Source organism: Drechmeria coniospora, chromosome 02 (genome assembly GCF_001625195.1).
Source record: "Drechmeria coniospora strain ARSEF 6962 chromosome 02, whole genome shotgun sequence".
NCBI classification, from domain to species: Eukaryota; Fungi; Ascomycota; class Sordariomycetes; order Hypocreales; family Ophiocordycipitaceae; genus Drechmeria; species Drechmeria coniospora.
Genome location: NC_054390.1, coordinates 7,407,800 through 7,424,460, shown reverse-complemented (window position 1 = coordinate 7,424,460; position 16,661 = coordinate 7,407,800). Strand labels below are relative to the sequence as shown.

At 44.9% G+C, this 16,661-nt stretch overlaps 2 protein-coding genes across 2 annotated transcripts; one reads left to right on the top strand and one right to left on the bottom strand.

The window, feature by feature from the left end:
* Positions 1-2,713: 2,713 nt before the first annotated feature.
* Positions 2,714-3,662, top strand: DCS_05152 (uncharacterized protein; the record flags this gene model as incomplete). The annotated part of the gene is made up of 2 exons (XM_040802458.1): positions 2,714-2,869; positions 3,060-3,662. The coding sequence occupies 2 exons, from the start codon at positions 2,714-2,716 to the stop codon at positions 3,660-3,662; spliced, it is 759 nt and encodes a 252-aa protein (XP_040657491.1).
* Positions 3,663-15,386: 11,724 nt separating this feature from the next.
* DCS_05151 (uncharacterized protein) lies at positions 15,387-16,109 on the bottom strand (the record flags this gene model as incomplete). The annotated part of the gene is made up of 2 exons (XM_040802457.1): positions 15,387-15,764; positions 15,954-16,109. 2 exons carry the CDS (start codon positions 16,107-16,109, stop codon positions 15,387-15,389), a joined length of 534 nt encoding a protein of 177 aa, XP_040657490.1.
* Positions 16,110-16,661: the final 552 nt, after the last annotated feature.

Below are 16,661 nucleotides of genomic sequence, written 5' to 3'. Positions count from 1 at the left end.
ACACTATAATATTAACGATCCAATATAAAAACCGTACAAAGCCCTATAGTCAATAAGACGATATTAGCAAAATAATATTAACAATTGGGTATAATAAAGCCTTAAGAGAACTTACTAAAAGGGGCTTACCTTAATCCCCCCCCCCCCTTTGCCCCTATCCTTAGCACTTATCTTTTTATATCCTTAAAGACTTATCTTTTTACTTCCAATAAGACCTTTACGTTTACTCTTCGAAACAATTAACTAACAATCGTTACAATAATTACTACTGCAGCTAACTCTAAGGTATATCCAAAGCTTAAGAAGTCGGAAGATTAAGAACAATAGCTTAGATCGTATCGATATCTTGCTAAGAATAGTAATATTTAGGATTATATTAACCTAAATAGAGCTATTACTCTATTACTACTAACAGTACAGACCTATAGTAATAGGGTTGCAATAATTAACGAATAAACCCTTACCTAACTTATAAATAAGGGTAAGGATAACTAATTCGTCCTAATTAAAGTCCTTAGTACTAAAGACAAAGAGAGGTTCTAACTTAAACGGTACAATTTCGATATTAAGCTTTATCGTTATAAGATTTAAAAAAAGGCGTATTTATAACTCCTGCATTAAATAGAAGAAATAATAAGTCCGGATTTTTTAACGAACCTTAATAATATTGTAGAGATCTCTAAAATCATTAGTAAAGTTAAATAACGTTTTGGAATTATACTTATATTACAATAAGAGCAAATAAGGACTAACTACTTTAACGTTATGTATAACTCCTTATACCTAAGCGGACTTAATTAGTATTAGCTATAGGAGGCAGTATATATTAATACAGTAGCCTTTAATATACCTAAGATCGACAGTACGTTCGGTATTACCTAGTTCCTTAACAGTACAATATCGTTTAATATTACTTAGGCCTAAGTCCAAAAGGATAGGTTTATTTATCTTTAGGTTATAGGCCAGGAGATCGAAATATTACTAAAGCAGTTAGCTACCAAATTCCTTATAAGTACTAAGTCGAAGTTAGACTAATATAAGGAATTAACAATAATATCTAGCGCCTTTAATACGGCTATAGACCTAAAGATAAAGAAGACTTATAACTACCTATATAGAATTAAGAAAGCATTATATACCTAAACTCCAATCCAATATACTGCATTTAAGGTTATAGTCCTTAGCAAAACGGCCTTTTAGGGTAATATTAGGAAGGAAAGGATTAAAAAGTATAAAAATATAATAGGATAAAGCCGTTAGCAGTAAACGGTACAGGCTATTAAGGCCTTAGGAGGATTAACTTTAATATTAATAACGGAACTAAAGAAGGAATTATAGCTAATAGTTAATACTATATATATAGTCCTCAATAACCTACCGGAACTCCAATTAGTATTTAGCATAACATTAACGGTACACCCTTTAAGGAACTTAACCCTTCTCGATAACTATACTAGTACTTACATAATTAATACTAGGGACCTCCTTTAGGATTAAGTCCCTAGTATAAACTCTAATATAATCTTAGTAGGTAATATAGCTATTTAGGTAGTATATCGGGGGACAAGGATAATAAAGGGAATACTAAACGGCCCTAATAGCCTAAAAATAAGGGATCTAATCCTAAAGAACGTTATATTTATCCCGGGATTTTATACTAACTTAATTAGTAAAGGTAAGGTAGAATCCCTTAGGCTATAGTACTATAGTATTAATAATACCCTTAAATTTAGCACCCTACAGTAGAATTAAGTTATACTTACCCTCTTATACTACTATAGCCTTATAGTAACCGAATTTAAGCCTCTTAACTTATACTTTAAGTTACCGTACGCTCCGTTATATATATTCTCAGCTATAGGCAATACGGTAAGGCGCTATAGTAGGCAAAATCAATTAATAATACCTCCAAAGGAACGTTATGTTACGGAGTCGCTAGGCGACTGCTCTAGGACTCTCAATAATGTTTATTAAAAGACTTAAAGGAGGGAAAACCACCTAACAACTAGGGCTTCTAGTTGTGTGCGTTCCTCCTAGTGGGTCCCTTAGTTCCCTTCGTTCTCCTATATCGGGCTAAGCCCGATACCATAATATACCGTCTCGCTCTACCCGTTCGAAGTAAAGTCTGGCTGTAGCCGTAGCCAAACCGCCCTTCCCAAGGCTGGTTTCCCCAATCCGTAGCTCCCCTAAAATTTTTTTTTTTTTTTCGGGTATTCGTCGGGTGCTTAGCGTATGCGGTCTCCTCCCTGCATCGTCCCCCATTTAGGGTATGCTGGTTACCCGGGGTAACTAATTCCACCCCGTTCCGTCCCCTCCTCGGGTATTTACCGGGTACTCGCCGGGTGCCTAAGGCGCCTGGCGTTACCCTGCTTTTCCCCCTTACTACTCCTTCTATATTGCCTTCTCCGTTCCTATTTTGTTGCGCTTCTCGTTCCTCTTTCCTTTAACTATTGTACCTGCCCGTTTTTTAGCTTCTTGCCGTACGATTGTTATTAACTCCTTTGCCGCCTCCTATTGCGCCTGCTCCCCTATTGCTGTTGTTCCTCCCCCGTAAGGTGGGTTGCTGCTTCCTCGTTAGGGCCGTTCCGTATATCCTTCGGGCCGTTAGCTAATAAGCTGGTGACGATAGGAACTGTTAATCCTACTCTTGCTGCTGTCGCTCCTCCCTTGTGGAGGACTTGTTTACCTTTTCGTTGCCGCCGCTGCCGCTATTATGTCTGCCGCTGCAGGTGCTCCTCCCCCCCCTCCCGGATGCGGTTCGGGCCCTCGTTATGGCTACTATACCGATAAGTCGGACCGCCGTTGCGCTTTGGGCGAATACCTAGTGGAGGGTAACTCTTCCGACAAGGAGTTCGCACCTCCGGAGGAGGTGCGCGGAATGTGCCTCCCCTGCGTTAATCGCCTTGTTACCAGCGGCCGTAACGACTGCGTGCCGGGCCGTAGTGCTGGCTGCCGTGCGTACGCGCGCGCGTATGCCAAAATGCGTCTAGGTGCTGCATTTGTTTGCCGCGCGCCCTTAACTGCGTTGCGCCCTGCGCGACCTTCGTGCTTGCGCCTAGCGTAACGTCCACATCCTGGTCGAGGCCCGCCCTAAGGTCGGGGCCGTACCGGGCGCTTGCGCCGTCCTATCGCCCGAGTTTCTGGCCCTGGGCCGGGTTTGGGCTTGCACCCTAGCTCTGGCCGAGATAGAGCCTGCTCCCGTGCGCCCCGCCTATACCCTCGCCCCCATATTGGGTATTGTCTCTCCCCCCGCCGCCGCCGACGACAACGACGACCCGAACCGCACCCTCGTCCTTGCCGCTAACGCCTTAACCCCGACTCGAGCGGGTGGCCGTTCCGGCGCTGTACCGAGCATGCAGCTCGGCGTATTTGCCCAGGGCGTGGCTCGGGCCCTAACGGGCATCCAGAGTAACGTGCGCGGCCTTGCCCGCCGTCAGCAGGCGCAGGAGGGCGTTAGTGCCGAGTTGGTGGCCACTTTGGCCGAGATGCGCCGCAATATCTGCAAGTTGCGCGAGTCTTGCGCTAGCGGTTCCCTTTCGGTGCGCCGTCCCGCCCCCTCTACTCCCTGCATTGCCCGTAATTGCAGTAGGTCGCACTCGTCCCGTATAGCCGATGTAACTCCGTTGCGCTGCCCCGTCGCCTCCGCCCCTTATATCGCCTAAGTTGCCCGGTGCCTTCGTTTTGTGCCCCTGCCCCCGCCCCCCTCGGTTACGTTCCGCCCCCGCCCAAGTGCTGCAACGGATAGTTTCGAGACCCTCCCTAAGGAGGATACCGAGGAGGACGAGAGTAAGGAGGATACGGAGACCGACGAGTCTAAGTAGTACGGCTAGCGTATATCTGTAGTGGTAGTATTGGGTTGGGCCCTTGTTGGGGGCGCTCTGGGGCCGATTTTTTCCTTTAGTATGGTTGAAATTTTACGTTTCGTTTTGCGGCTTGCCTGTGCTCCGTCGTTTGTATAGGGATCTCCCTATTGCTGCGTAAATTCCTCTAGGGCTTCCGTTTGTACTAGAGCCTCCATCGGTTCCTAGGTTGGTTGTTTGTAACCCAGCTATTTTACAAGGGTATTGTATTGTCCCCCTCGGCCTTAGGCCCCCCTTATAGCGAGGATGCGTTCGACCTGGTATTCCTTTTGTAAGGTACCGTCCTTGTCTTGGACTAGCAGTGGGCCTGGCTCCGAATCCCGTACCACCTAACTGGGCAAGGGGTCGTTTGCTGCCCTTTCGATAAGGTCTATATAGAAGGTAGGGTGTAAGCCCTAAGGAATATCTAGTGTTACTGTAAGTAGTATTAGTACTGCTAGTACCGTAAACTTAGAAGCAACTTAGTCTAGCTTCCTGTATGGCCTGTTAGTTTTAATATATCTAAGGCTAAGCCAGACCTTATTGCCTACCTGGAACTTTTCTGCTGGGCGACCTAAAGCTACTACCGACTTATGTAAGCGTTATTGTACAAAGGTAATAGCCGCTTATATAATTTCTGTTCCTTCCCTTAGGTGTTGTAGGAAAGCAATAGCCCTCCCTTTTGGTGTTATTACGCTTGCCTGGTCGTCCTCTACCCTTAGTATTGTACCGATTTCGTAGCCTAATAATAGCTTGTTTGGGCTAACTCCTATAACTAAAGACTCCCTATTGTTTAGGGCCAGCTGGTAGGCGGCTAGGTGGGCCGGCTAGTCGAATTGCTTAAACGAGATTAGGATCCTTAGGGTGGCTTGAATTTCCTAATTTACCCTCTCGGTACCCCTATCCGTCTGGGGGTAGTGTAAAGTTAATAGGAGTTACTCCGTACCAATAAGGGAGCATAGGGATATCCAGAACTTACTAAGCCAGTCTAATCCCCAATCCGTTATAATCTGGGCGGGAAAACCCCTAAATCGCTACTAATAGGTCTTAAACCGTTCCGCATAAGCCTCTGCGCTTATTGTAGTTATTGCCTTAAGTTAGATGAATTTGGAGAGGCGGTCTGTAATAACTATTAAGAATTAGGGGTCCTTGTCGTTCTGTACTGGTAGGTCGGTTATAAAGTCGATCGATATCTGCTTCCAGTAACGGTCTAGCGGGGGGATTAGTTGTAGGAGTCCCTGCCTCTGTAGGCGGCTCTTGCGGCTCCGGTAGCAGTAGTAATTCCGAACATACCGTACTACGTCCTGTAATATACTATCCCAGTAGAAGTCCCGCTAAAGTGCATGGAATATTCCGTTACGACTAGGGTGGCCCGATATAGGTAATTTGTATACCTATTGTATTATTTGCGTTATTAGTAGTTCCTAGGCAGGTACCTATAGGCGTCCCCTATAGTATGTTGCACTGTAGGTACTAATGGTACAATTGGCCGTTTGTTCTTTTGTCTTTACTTCTACCGGGAATTTCCGCGCGCCTATTGCTACTGCTTGTCGTTGAGCTTTGTATATTGTATCGTTTTGTAACGCTTGGTCCTATAATTCCTGTAGGTAGGGTTCCGGGAAGAGTAGTCGGCCGGCTAGCGTATCCTATAGAAATAGTATCTCCCTTCCTGTTGGTCCCTGTACTGCTAGGAGTAGTCCCTGTACTGCTGGGAGTAGTTGGGATGTATCGATAGCTCCCTGTCCCCCTTCCGTCTCTGGATAGGCCCGGTCCGCCCCTGTGTTTGTAGCTATTGTGTCTTAGGCACTTGGTACTTTGCAGCCGGCCCGGGCCCGGTCTGTCCCCGTATTCGCCCGATCTGTGCCCGTATTTGTGATTGCTGTATCCTGGGTGTCCTAGGCGTCGGGACCTTCTTGTATAGGTTAGCCTCTGGGCGCCTCCTATAGTATAGAGATTAATACCGGCCAAAGTATTTATCCTAGGCGTAGTGCGTCCTCCTCGTCCTGTTCCTAATGCAAGAGCGTATCCGGCCGTTGTACTTATAAGCCCGGTCTGTACTGTAGTAAGTAATTAAAGTTTGCAAGGACTTCTGCCTATTGTACCTGTCGTTCTGATATCTCCCGCGGTTTAGTAAAGTATTTAAGGTTCTTGTAGTTCGTTAGAATAGTAAATAGTTCCGTAATACCTTGTAGGTCTACCGACTATACCTTAAGATAGCTAATAACTGCTAGGAGTTTCTTGTTGTAGATTGTATAATTCCTTTCTACTGGTATAAGTTTGGCTGAGTGGTAGGCTACTGGTTGTAGGACCCCCTTGCTATCGATTTGCAAGAGGTATCCGCCTAGTACCTTGCCTAAGCAATCGGTCTTAACAAGAGTCTTCCTATCTGGGTCCTATTGTGCTAGGATTGGGTATAATAAAAAGGTACGCTTAAGGGATTGGAAGGCTGCGTCTTCTTTGGGTCCCTAGCGAAATAGTATACTCCTCCCTATAAGGGCTATAAGTAGTTCTGTAAGGCTTGCAAAATTGGGAATAAATTTACAGTAGAAGTTCGCAAAGCCTAGGAAGCTCCTAATCCCCCTTACCTTAGTAGGTAGTTGCTATTCTTAAATTGCAGCAATTTTCGCTGGGTTAGGCCTAACCTTAACGCCTGCTTGGATAATAAACCTAAGGTATTTAACTTCTGTTATTGCAAATATATACTTATCGAGATCTAGGTAAAGACCGGCTGCCTAAAGCCGCTTAAGGATTTCCCTAACCTTGGTAATATAGTCGGCCTTTAATCCGGAGGTATAGATTAGGATATTATCTAGATAGGCTATAACCTACTCCCTTAATTTGTCCTGCAATACCCCGTTGATGTATCTCTAGAATAAAGCCGGTGCTCCGGCTAGGCCGAAGGGATAGACTAACTATTCGAATAGACCAAATCGTATACGGAATACTATAAGCGGTTCGTCTCCTAGCGCTATACGTAACTTATAGAATACTGCTTGTACGTTTAGTTTGGTAAACTAGTATGCCCCTAAGAGTAAGCGGAGCGTTTCTTTAACTAGCGGGAGTAGGTAACGGTCCTATTGTATAATCTTATTTAGGGCCCGGTAGTCTATATATAGCCTCTATCCTCCGTTTTCTTTCTTGGTAAGTAGTATTGGTACTGCTGCTACTAACGAACTTACCCGTATCTATCCCTTATTTAGTAGGTCTATAATCTGCTTGCGGACTTCGAGTAGTTAGTCTCGTAGTATATTGTACAGTAGACCCTAGGGTAGCTGTAGCGTTTCTCCCTTATCGTTTTATTGTAGTTGGATATAGTAGTCTTAGGAGCCCCGGTGTAGTAGTAGGCCTAAGGCCTGTTCCTTATCGAAAAGGTTAGCGTAGTCCTAGAGGGCTACTAGAAGAGTAGGTAGGGCTATTGTTATTGTATTTATACTTCCGGGTGCTTATAGTACTGTTTCTTGTAGTTTTATTGCTATTTCTTGCAAGCTTGTTACTATTAGTACTCCCTATTGTTTCTGTAAAAAGGTTTATACTAGCGTAAGGTATACCTCCTAGGATCCGTTGGAAGGGCGGATATCGTTTGCTTGTACGATTTGGTTACCTACCGCCCTAATTGTAAGAGTCCGATCTATTGCGTTTAGGGTTACCTATTGGTATTCTATCTATAGTAGGCCTAGTATAGCGTTTCGACTTAGGCCTAGGATAACGTATAGTAGTACTGGGCTTTTCTAGCTATCTATATCGATTGTTGTACGGACTATATTGGTTATTGTAGGGTAGGCGAGGGTATTGCCTATATTCCGCCGAGATATTGTAATAGCCGTTTGGAGTAGCCGTTTTGTTAGGAGAGGGATAAGCTTAAGTTGTAGGCGTTGGGCTATCCTTTTGCTAATAGCCCTATAGCAGTTACAGCCGCTATTAATTTAAATATTAAGGAACCTTATAGAATTTATAAGTATAGCAATAAGAAAGGGTAGTCTATCTATCCTTAGTATAATCTTTTTAAACTCGGTCTCCTAATTCCCTTAGTTCCTTATAGTCCGCTTACCTATAAACCCTTAGTGCCTCCGAGCGAGACTTAGCTTAGAGGCGCCTTATTTCCCTCCTCTTTCTTAGTCTCTAATTCCTTACAAATATATTCTTCCCCCTAAGCGGCCTAAATACTTATCCCTAGGGTATATAGAATTGCAGCTCGTTGTAGGTATTATTGGATATAGTAGCCTCCCTCCCTGTAGTAGATATATATACCGGCCGCCCTATGCCTATCTCTCTCTTCCTGTATAACCTATTTCGCCTACTGTTAGGGCCCGCCTTAGCCTTAGTTCGTTTTCGTTATCGGTCTAGTTATAGCCGCCCTAGGCCCGGCCGTAGCCCTAGAGCCTACCGTATTGACCCCTAATATTAGGGTATTGCCGTCCTTATTGGGTCGGGGGGTTACCCTAGCCGTCCCCTAGCCGGGCCCGCCCCGGTCCTTAATTTTATCCTCTATACGTTGTAATTCTATTTCGGATGCAATTCGTTTGTATGCATTGACTGCCTTATTATAGTCGTTTATTGTAGTCCCCTGCTAGAGGATATAGTCCCTTATTCTCTTAGTTAGCCCAATACGGAGCTTTATAAGTTTTACCTTACTAGGCTAATGTATCCCTCCTATTAGTATAAGCTTCTCTTCGAAGCGTATAAGGAACGCTAGGAATAACTCTAACGTCCCTTGCCTAATGTCCTTTAGTTTAATAACCGTTAGTTACTAGCGGTAAGGGTTACTATAAGCCGATTCGAGGTACGTTAGGAATTAGAACGAGTTGTAACCGATACGGGAGCCTTCTTCGAAGTATATTATAACTTATTGCTAGACTTTAGCCGAGAGGTTTTGCTAAACGAAGATCTATTGGTCCTAGGCGGACCCGATAAAGTCCTTATCTACTTGGAGCTTGCGGTCTATATAGAACTTCTAGGCTATAAAGGTACCCTTATTACTATTATACGGGTCCCCGACCGGAATCGGTTTGCATTTAATATAGGCCCGTAGTATACCTAACTTATCCTCGGTCCGCTCCTGCTAGGGGTCGATTGTTAAGGTATCCATTGGCTGGGCCGACAAATGCCCTAGGTCCTACTGTACCTATTACTACTTATTCTTCTATAGAGCTAAGATTTATATAGAGTACGTTTCCATTTAGGTATATATTCGGCTAAACTCTATATAGACTTTTGCCATAAAGTCCTCTATAACTTACTAGAGGTTAATTTCTTCGGGCTTCCCCTTATCTATTTTAACTTACGATAGTTAGGCTTTTCCTTCCTCCTAACCGGTATAAGTAAAGTCTTTTAAATATTACGGAGTTACTAGGCGACTGCTCTAGGACTCTTAATAATATTTATTAAAAGACTTAAAGGAGGGAAAACTACCTAACAACTAGGGCTTCTAGTTATATACGTTCCTCCTAGTAGGTCCCTTAGTTCCCTTCGTTCTCCTATATCGGGCTAAGCCCGATACCATAACACGTTATAACAAAGTTAAGTTATAGTACTTACAATTAGGGCATATAGGGTTAAGGGCCCTAGAAAAATTAGTTATATAAGCAATTAGAGTTAAGATTTAGGGCCCCAAAACAATTAAATACTTAAATTATACATTAGGTGTTATGGTATTGGGCTTAGCCTAATATAGGAGAACGAAGGGAACCAAGGGACCTACTAGGAGGAACGTATATAACTAAAAGCCCTAGTTGTTAGGTAGTTTTCCCTCCTTTAAGTCTTTTAATAAATATTATTAAGAGTCCTAGAGCAGTCGCCTAGCAACTCTATAATATTTAAAAGACTTTACTTATACCGGTTAGGAGGAAGGAAAAGCCTAACTATCGTAAGTTAAAATAGATAAGGGGAAGCCCGAAGAAATTAACCTCTAGTAAGTTATAGAGGACTTTATAGCAAAAGTCCATACGGAGTTTAGCCGAATATACGCCTAAATAGAAACATACTCTATATAAATCTTAGCTTTGCAAAAGAATAGGCAGCAATAGGTACAATAGGACCTAGGGCATTCGTCGGCCCAGCTAATAGATACCTTAACAATCGACCCCTAGTAGGAGCAGACCGGGGATAAGTCGGGTATACTACGGGCCCGTATTAAACGCAAACCGATTCCAGTCGGGGACCCGTATAACGGTAATAAGGGTACCTTTGCAGCCTAAAAGTTCTATATAGACCGTAAGCTCTAAGTGGATAAGGACTTTATCGGGTCCGCCTAGGACTAATGGATCTTCGTTTAGTAAAACCTTTCGGCCAAAGTCCAGCGATAAGTTACAATATACTTTAAAGAAGGCTCCCGCATTAGTTATAACCCGTTCCAATTCCTAACGTACCTCGAATCGGCTTACAGCGACCCTTACTGCTAGTAACTAGCGGTTGTTAAACTAAAGGATATTAGGCAAGGGACGTCGGAGTTATTCCTAGCGTTCCTTATACGCTTTAAAAAGAAGCTTATACTAGCAGAAGGGATATATTAGCCTAGTAAGGTAAAACTTATAAAGCTCCGTATTAGGCTAACTAAGAGAATAAGGGACTGTATCCTCTAGCAGGGGACTATAATAGACAACTACAATAAGGCGGTCGACGTATATAAACGAATTGCATCTAAAATAAAATCGCAACGCATAAAGGATAAAATTAGGGACCAGGGCGGGCCCGGCCAGGGGACGGCTAGGGCGACCCCCCGACCCGATAAGGACGGCAACACCCCAATGTTAGGGGTCAATACAGTAGGCTCTAGGGCTACGGCTAGGCCTAGGGCAGCTATAACTAGACCGATAACAAAAACGAACTAAGGCTAAGGCGGGCCCTAACAGCAGGCGAAATAGGTTACATAAGAAGAGAGAGACAAGCATAAGGCGGCCGGTATATATATCCGCTGTAGGGAGGGAGGCTACTATATCCAATAATACCTACAACGAGCTATAATCCTATATACCCTAGGGATAAGTATTTAGGCCGCTTAGGGGGAAGAATATATTCGCAAGGAATTAAAGACTAAGGAAAAGGAGGGAAATAAAGCGCCTCTAAGCTAAGTCTCGCTTAAAGGCACTAAGGGTTTATAGGTAAGCGGACTATAAGGAACTAAGGGAATTAAGAGATTAAGTTTAAAAAGATTACACTAAGGATAAATAGACTACCCTTTCTTATTACTATACTTATAAATTCTATAAGGTTCCTTAATATTTAAATCGATAGTAGCTGTAACTACTATAGGGCTATTAGCGAAAGGATAGCCTAACGCCTATAACTCGAGCTTATCCCTCTCCCAATAAAACGGCTACTCCAAACGGCTGTTACAACATTTCGGCGGAATACAGGCAATACCCTCGCCTACCCTACAATAACCAATATAGTCCGTACGATAATCGATATAGATAGCTAGGAGAGCCTAGTACTGCTATACGTTATCCTAGGCCTAAGTCGAGACGCTATACTAGGCCTACTATAGATAGAATACCGACGGGTAACCCTAAACGCAATAGATCGGACTCTTACAATCGGGGCGGTAGGTAACTAAACCGTATAAGCAAACGATATCCGCCCTCCCGATAGATCCTAGGAGGTATACCTTACGCTAGTACAAACCTTTTTACGGAAACAACAGGGAGTACTAGTAGTAATAAGCTTGCGAGAAATAGTAACGAAACTACAAGAAATAGCACTACAAGCACCCGAAAGTATAAATACAATAACAATAGCCCTACCCACTCTCCCAGTAGCCCTCCAGGACTACACTAACCTTTTCAATAAGGAACAGGCCTTAGGCCTACTACTACACCGGGGCTCCTAAGACTACTACATCCGACTACAATAAAATAACAAGGGAGAAACACCACAGCTACCCTAGGGTCTACTGTACAATATACTACAAGACCAACTACTTAAAGTCCGCAAGTAGATTATAGACCTACTGGACAAGGGATAGATACAGGCAAGTTCGTTAGCAGTAGTAGTACTAATACTACTTACTAAGAAAGAAAACGAAGGATAGAGGCTATATATAGACTACCGGGCCCTAAATAAGATTATACAATAGGACCGTTACCTACTCCCGCTGGTTAAAGAAACGCTCCGCTTACTCTTAGGGGCACGCTGGTTTACCAAACTGGACGTACAAGCAGCATTCTATAAGTTACGTATAGCGCTAGGAGACAAACTGCTTACGGCATTCCGTATACAATTTGGTCTATTCGAATAGTTAGTCTATCCCTTCGGCCTAGCCGGAGTACCGGCTTTATTCTAGAGATATATTAATAGGGTATTGCAGGATAAATTAGGGGAGTAGGTTATAGCCTATCTAAACAATATCCTAATCTATACCTCCGGATCGAAGGCCAACTATATTACCAAGGTCAGGGAAATCCTTAAGCGGCTCCGGGCAGCCGGTCTTTACCTAGATCTCGATAAGTACGTATTCGCAACAATAGAAGTTAAATACCTTAGGTTTATTATCCAAGCAGGCATTAAGGTTAGGCCTAACCCAGCGAAAATCGCTACAATTCAAGAATAGCAACTACCTACTAAGGTAAGGGGGATTAAGAGCTTCCTAGGCTTTACGAACTTCTACTGCAAATTTATTCCTAATTTTGCAAGCCTTATAGAACTACTTACAGCCCTTATAGGGAGGAGTATACTATTTCGCTAGGGACCCGAAGAAGATATAGCCTTCTAATCCCTTAAGCGTACCTTTTCGTTATACCCGATCCTAGTATAATAGGACCTAGACAGGAAGACTCTTATTAAGACCAATTGCTTAGGCAAGGTACTAGGCGGATGCCTCTTGTAAATTAATAGCAAGGGGGTCCTACGACTAGTAGCCTACTACTTAGCTAAACTTATACCAGTAGAAAGGAATTATACAATCCACAATAAGGAACTCCTAGTAGTTATTAGCTGTCTTAAGGCGTAGTTAGCAGACCTATAAGGCGTTGCGGAACCATTTACTATTCTAACGGACTATAAGAACCTTAAATACTTTACCAAACTGCGGGAGATATTGGAACGATAGGTACAATAGGCGGAAGTCCTTGCAAACTTTAATTACTCGCTATAGTACAGACCGGGCTTACAAGTACAACGGCCGGATGCGCTCTTGCGTCGGGAACAGGACAAGGAGGACGCACTATGCCTAGGACAAATACTTCGGCCGGTATTAATCTCTACACTACAGGAGGCGCCTAAAGGCCAACCCGCGCAAGAAGGTCCCAACGCCTAGAACACCTAGGATACAGTAATTATAAATACGGGTACAGATCGGGCGAATACGGGGACAAACCGGGCCCGGGCCGGCTGCAAAGTACTAAGTACCCAAGATACAATAGCTATAAATACGGGGGCGGACCGGGCCCGTCCAGAGACAGAAGGGGGACAGGGAGCTATCGATATATCCCAACTGCTCCTAGCAGTATAGGGACTGCTCCTAGCAGTACAGGGACTAATAGGAAGGGAGACGCTATTTCTACAGGATACACTAGCCGGCCAACTACTCTTCCCGGAACCCTACCTATAGGAATTGTAGGACCAAGCGTTATAAAACGATATAACATACGAAGCTCGACAATAAGCAGTAGCAATAGGCGTACGGAAATTCCCGGTAGAAGCAAAGACAAAAGAATAAACGGCCGATTGTACTATTAGTACCTACAGCGTAATACACTATAGGGGACGCCTATAGGTACCTACCTAGGAACTACTAATAATGCAAATAATACAATAGGTATATAAATTACCTATATCGGGCCACCCTAGTCGTAACGGAACATTCCGCGCACTTTAGCGGGACTTCCACTGGGATAGTATATTACAGGACGTAGTACGGTATATTCGGAATTACTACTGCTACCGGAGCCGCAAGAGCCGCCTATAAAGGCAGGGACTCCTACAACCAATCCCCCCGCTAGACCGTTACTAGAAGCAGATATCGATTAACTTTATAACTAACCTACCAGTACAGAACGACAAGGACCCCCAATTCTTAATAGTTATTACAGACCGCCTTTCCAAATTTATCTAACTTAAGGCAATAACTACAATAAGCGCAGAGGCTTATACAGAACGGTTTAAGACCTATTAGTAGCGATTTAGGGGTTTTCCCGCCTAGATTATAACGGATTGGGGATTAGACTGGCTTAGTAAGTTCTAGATATCCCTATACTCCCTTATTAGTACGGAGTAACTCCTATTAACTTTATACTACCCCCAGACGGATAGGGGCACTAAGAGGGTAAATTAGGAAATTTAAGCTACCCTAAGGATCCTAATCTTATTTAAGCAATTCGACTAGCCGGCCTACCTAGCCGCCTACCAGCTGGCCCTAAACAATAGGGAGTCTTTAGTTACAGGAGTTAGCCCAAATAAGCTATTGTTAGGCTACGAAATCGGTATAATACCAAGGGTAGAGGACGACTAGGTAAGCGTAACAATACCAAAAGGGAGGGCTATTACTTTCCTATAATACCTAAGGGAAGGAACAGAAATTATACAAGTAGCTATTGCCTTTATACAATAACGCTTATATAAGTCGGCAGTAGCTTTAGGTCGCCTAGCAGAAAAGTTCTAGGTAGGCAATAAGGTCTAGCTTAGCCTTAGACATATTAAAACCAACAGGCTATGCAGGAAGCTAGACTAGGTTGCTTCTAAGTTTACGGTACTAGCAGTACCAATACTACTTACAGTAACACTAGATATTCCTCGGGGCTTATACCCTACCTTCTATATAGACCTTATCGAAAGGGCAGCAAACGACCCCTTACCCAGTTAGGTAGTATAGGATTTAGAGCTAGGCCTACTGCTAGTCTAAGATAAGGATGGTACCTTACAAGAGGAATACTAGGTCGAACGTATTCTTACTATAAGGGGGGCCTGAGGCCAAGGGGGATAACGCAATACCCTTGTAAAATAACTGGGTTACGAACAACCAACCTAGGAACCGATAGAGGCTCTAGTACAAACGGAAGCCCTAGAGGAATTTATACAGTAATAGGGAGATCCCTATACAAACAACGGAGCGCAGGTAAGCCGCAAAACGAGACGTAAAATTTCGACTATACCGAAGGAAAAAATCGGCCCTAAAGCGCCCCTAACAAGGGCCCAACCCAACACTACTACTACGGATATACGCTAGCCGTACTACTTAGACTTATTAGTCTCTGTATCCTTTTTGCTCTCGTCCTCCTCGGTATCCTCCTCGGGGAGGGTCTCGAAACTATCCGTTGCGGTACTCGGGCGGGGGCGGGATATAACCGAGGGGGGCGGGGGCGGGGGTACAAAACGAAGGCGCCGGGCGACTTAGGCAATATAAGGGGCGGAGGCAACGGGGCGGCGCAATAGAGTTGCATCGGCTACGCAGGACAAGCGCAACCTACTGTAATTGCAGGCGATGCAGGGAGTAAAGGGGGCGGGACGGCGTACCGAGGGGGAACCGCTAGCGCAAGACTCGCGCGACTTGCAGATATTGCAGTGCATCTCGGCCAAAGTGGCTACCAACTCGGTACTAACGCCCTCCTGCGCCTGCTAACGGCGGGCGAGGCCGCGTACGTTACTCTGGATACCCGTTAGGGCCCGAGCCACGCCCTGGGTAAATACGCTAAGCTGTATGCTCGGTATAGCGCCGGAACGGCTACCCGCTCGAGTCGGGGTTAAGGCGTTAGCGGTAAGGACGAGGGTGCAGTTCGGGTCGTCGTTGTCGTTAGCGGCGGCAGGGGGAGAAATAACACCCAGTACGGGGGCGAGGGTATAGGCGGGGCGCATAGGAGCAGGCTCCATCTCGGCCAGAGCTAGGGTGCAAGCCCAAACCCGGCCCAGGGCCAGAAACTCGGGCGACAGGACGGTGCAAGCGCCCGGTACGGCCCCGACCTTGGGGCAGGCCTCGACCAGGATATAGACGTTACGCTAGGCGTAAGTACGAAGGTCGCGCAGGGCGCAACGTAGTTAAGGGCGCGCGGCGAACAAATGCGGTACCTAAACGCATTTGGCGTACGCGCATGCGTACGTACGGCAGCCAGTACTACGGCCCGGTACGCAGTCGTTACGGCCGCTAGTAACGAGGCGATTAACGTAAGGGAGGTATATTCCGCGTACCTCCTCTGGAGGTGCAAACTCCTTGTCGGAGGAGTTACCCTCCACCAGGTATTTGCCTAGGGCGTAACGGCGGTCCGACTTATTGGTATAGTGGCTATAACGAGGGCCCGAACCGCATCCGGAAGGGGGGGGAGGAGTACCTGCAGCAGCAGACATAATAGCAGTAGCGGCGGTAACGAAAAGGTAAATAAGTCCTCTACGAGGGAGGAGCAATAGCAGCAAGAGTAGGATTAACAGTTCCTATTGTTACCAGCTTATTAGCTAACGGCCCGAAGGATATACGGAACGGCCCCAATAAGGAAGCAATAACCCACCTTACAGGGGAGGAATAACAGCAATAGGGGAGTAGGCGCAATAGGAGGTAGCAAAGGAGTTAACAATAATTATACGGCGAGAAGCTAAAAAACAGGCAGGCACAATAGTTAAAGGAAAGAGGAACAAGAAGCATAACAGAACGGGAATAGAGAAGGTAATATAGAGGGAGTAGTAAGGGGGAAAAGCAGGGTAACGCCGGGCGCCTTAGGTACCTAGCGAGCACCCGGTAAATACCTAAGGAGGGGACGGAACGGGGTAGAATTAGTTACCCCGGGTAACCAGTATACCCCAAATAGGGGACAATACGGGGAGGAGACCGCATACGCTAAGTACCCGACGAATACCCAAAAAAAAAAAAAAAAAAAATTTAATTTCAGGGGAGCTATAGATTAG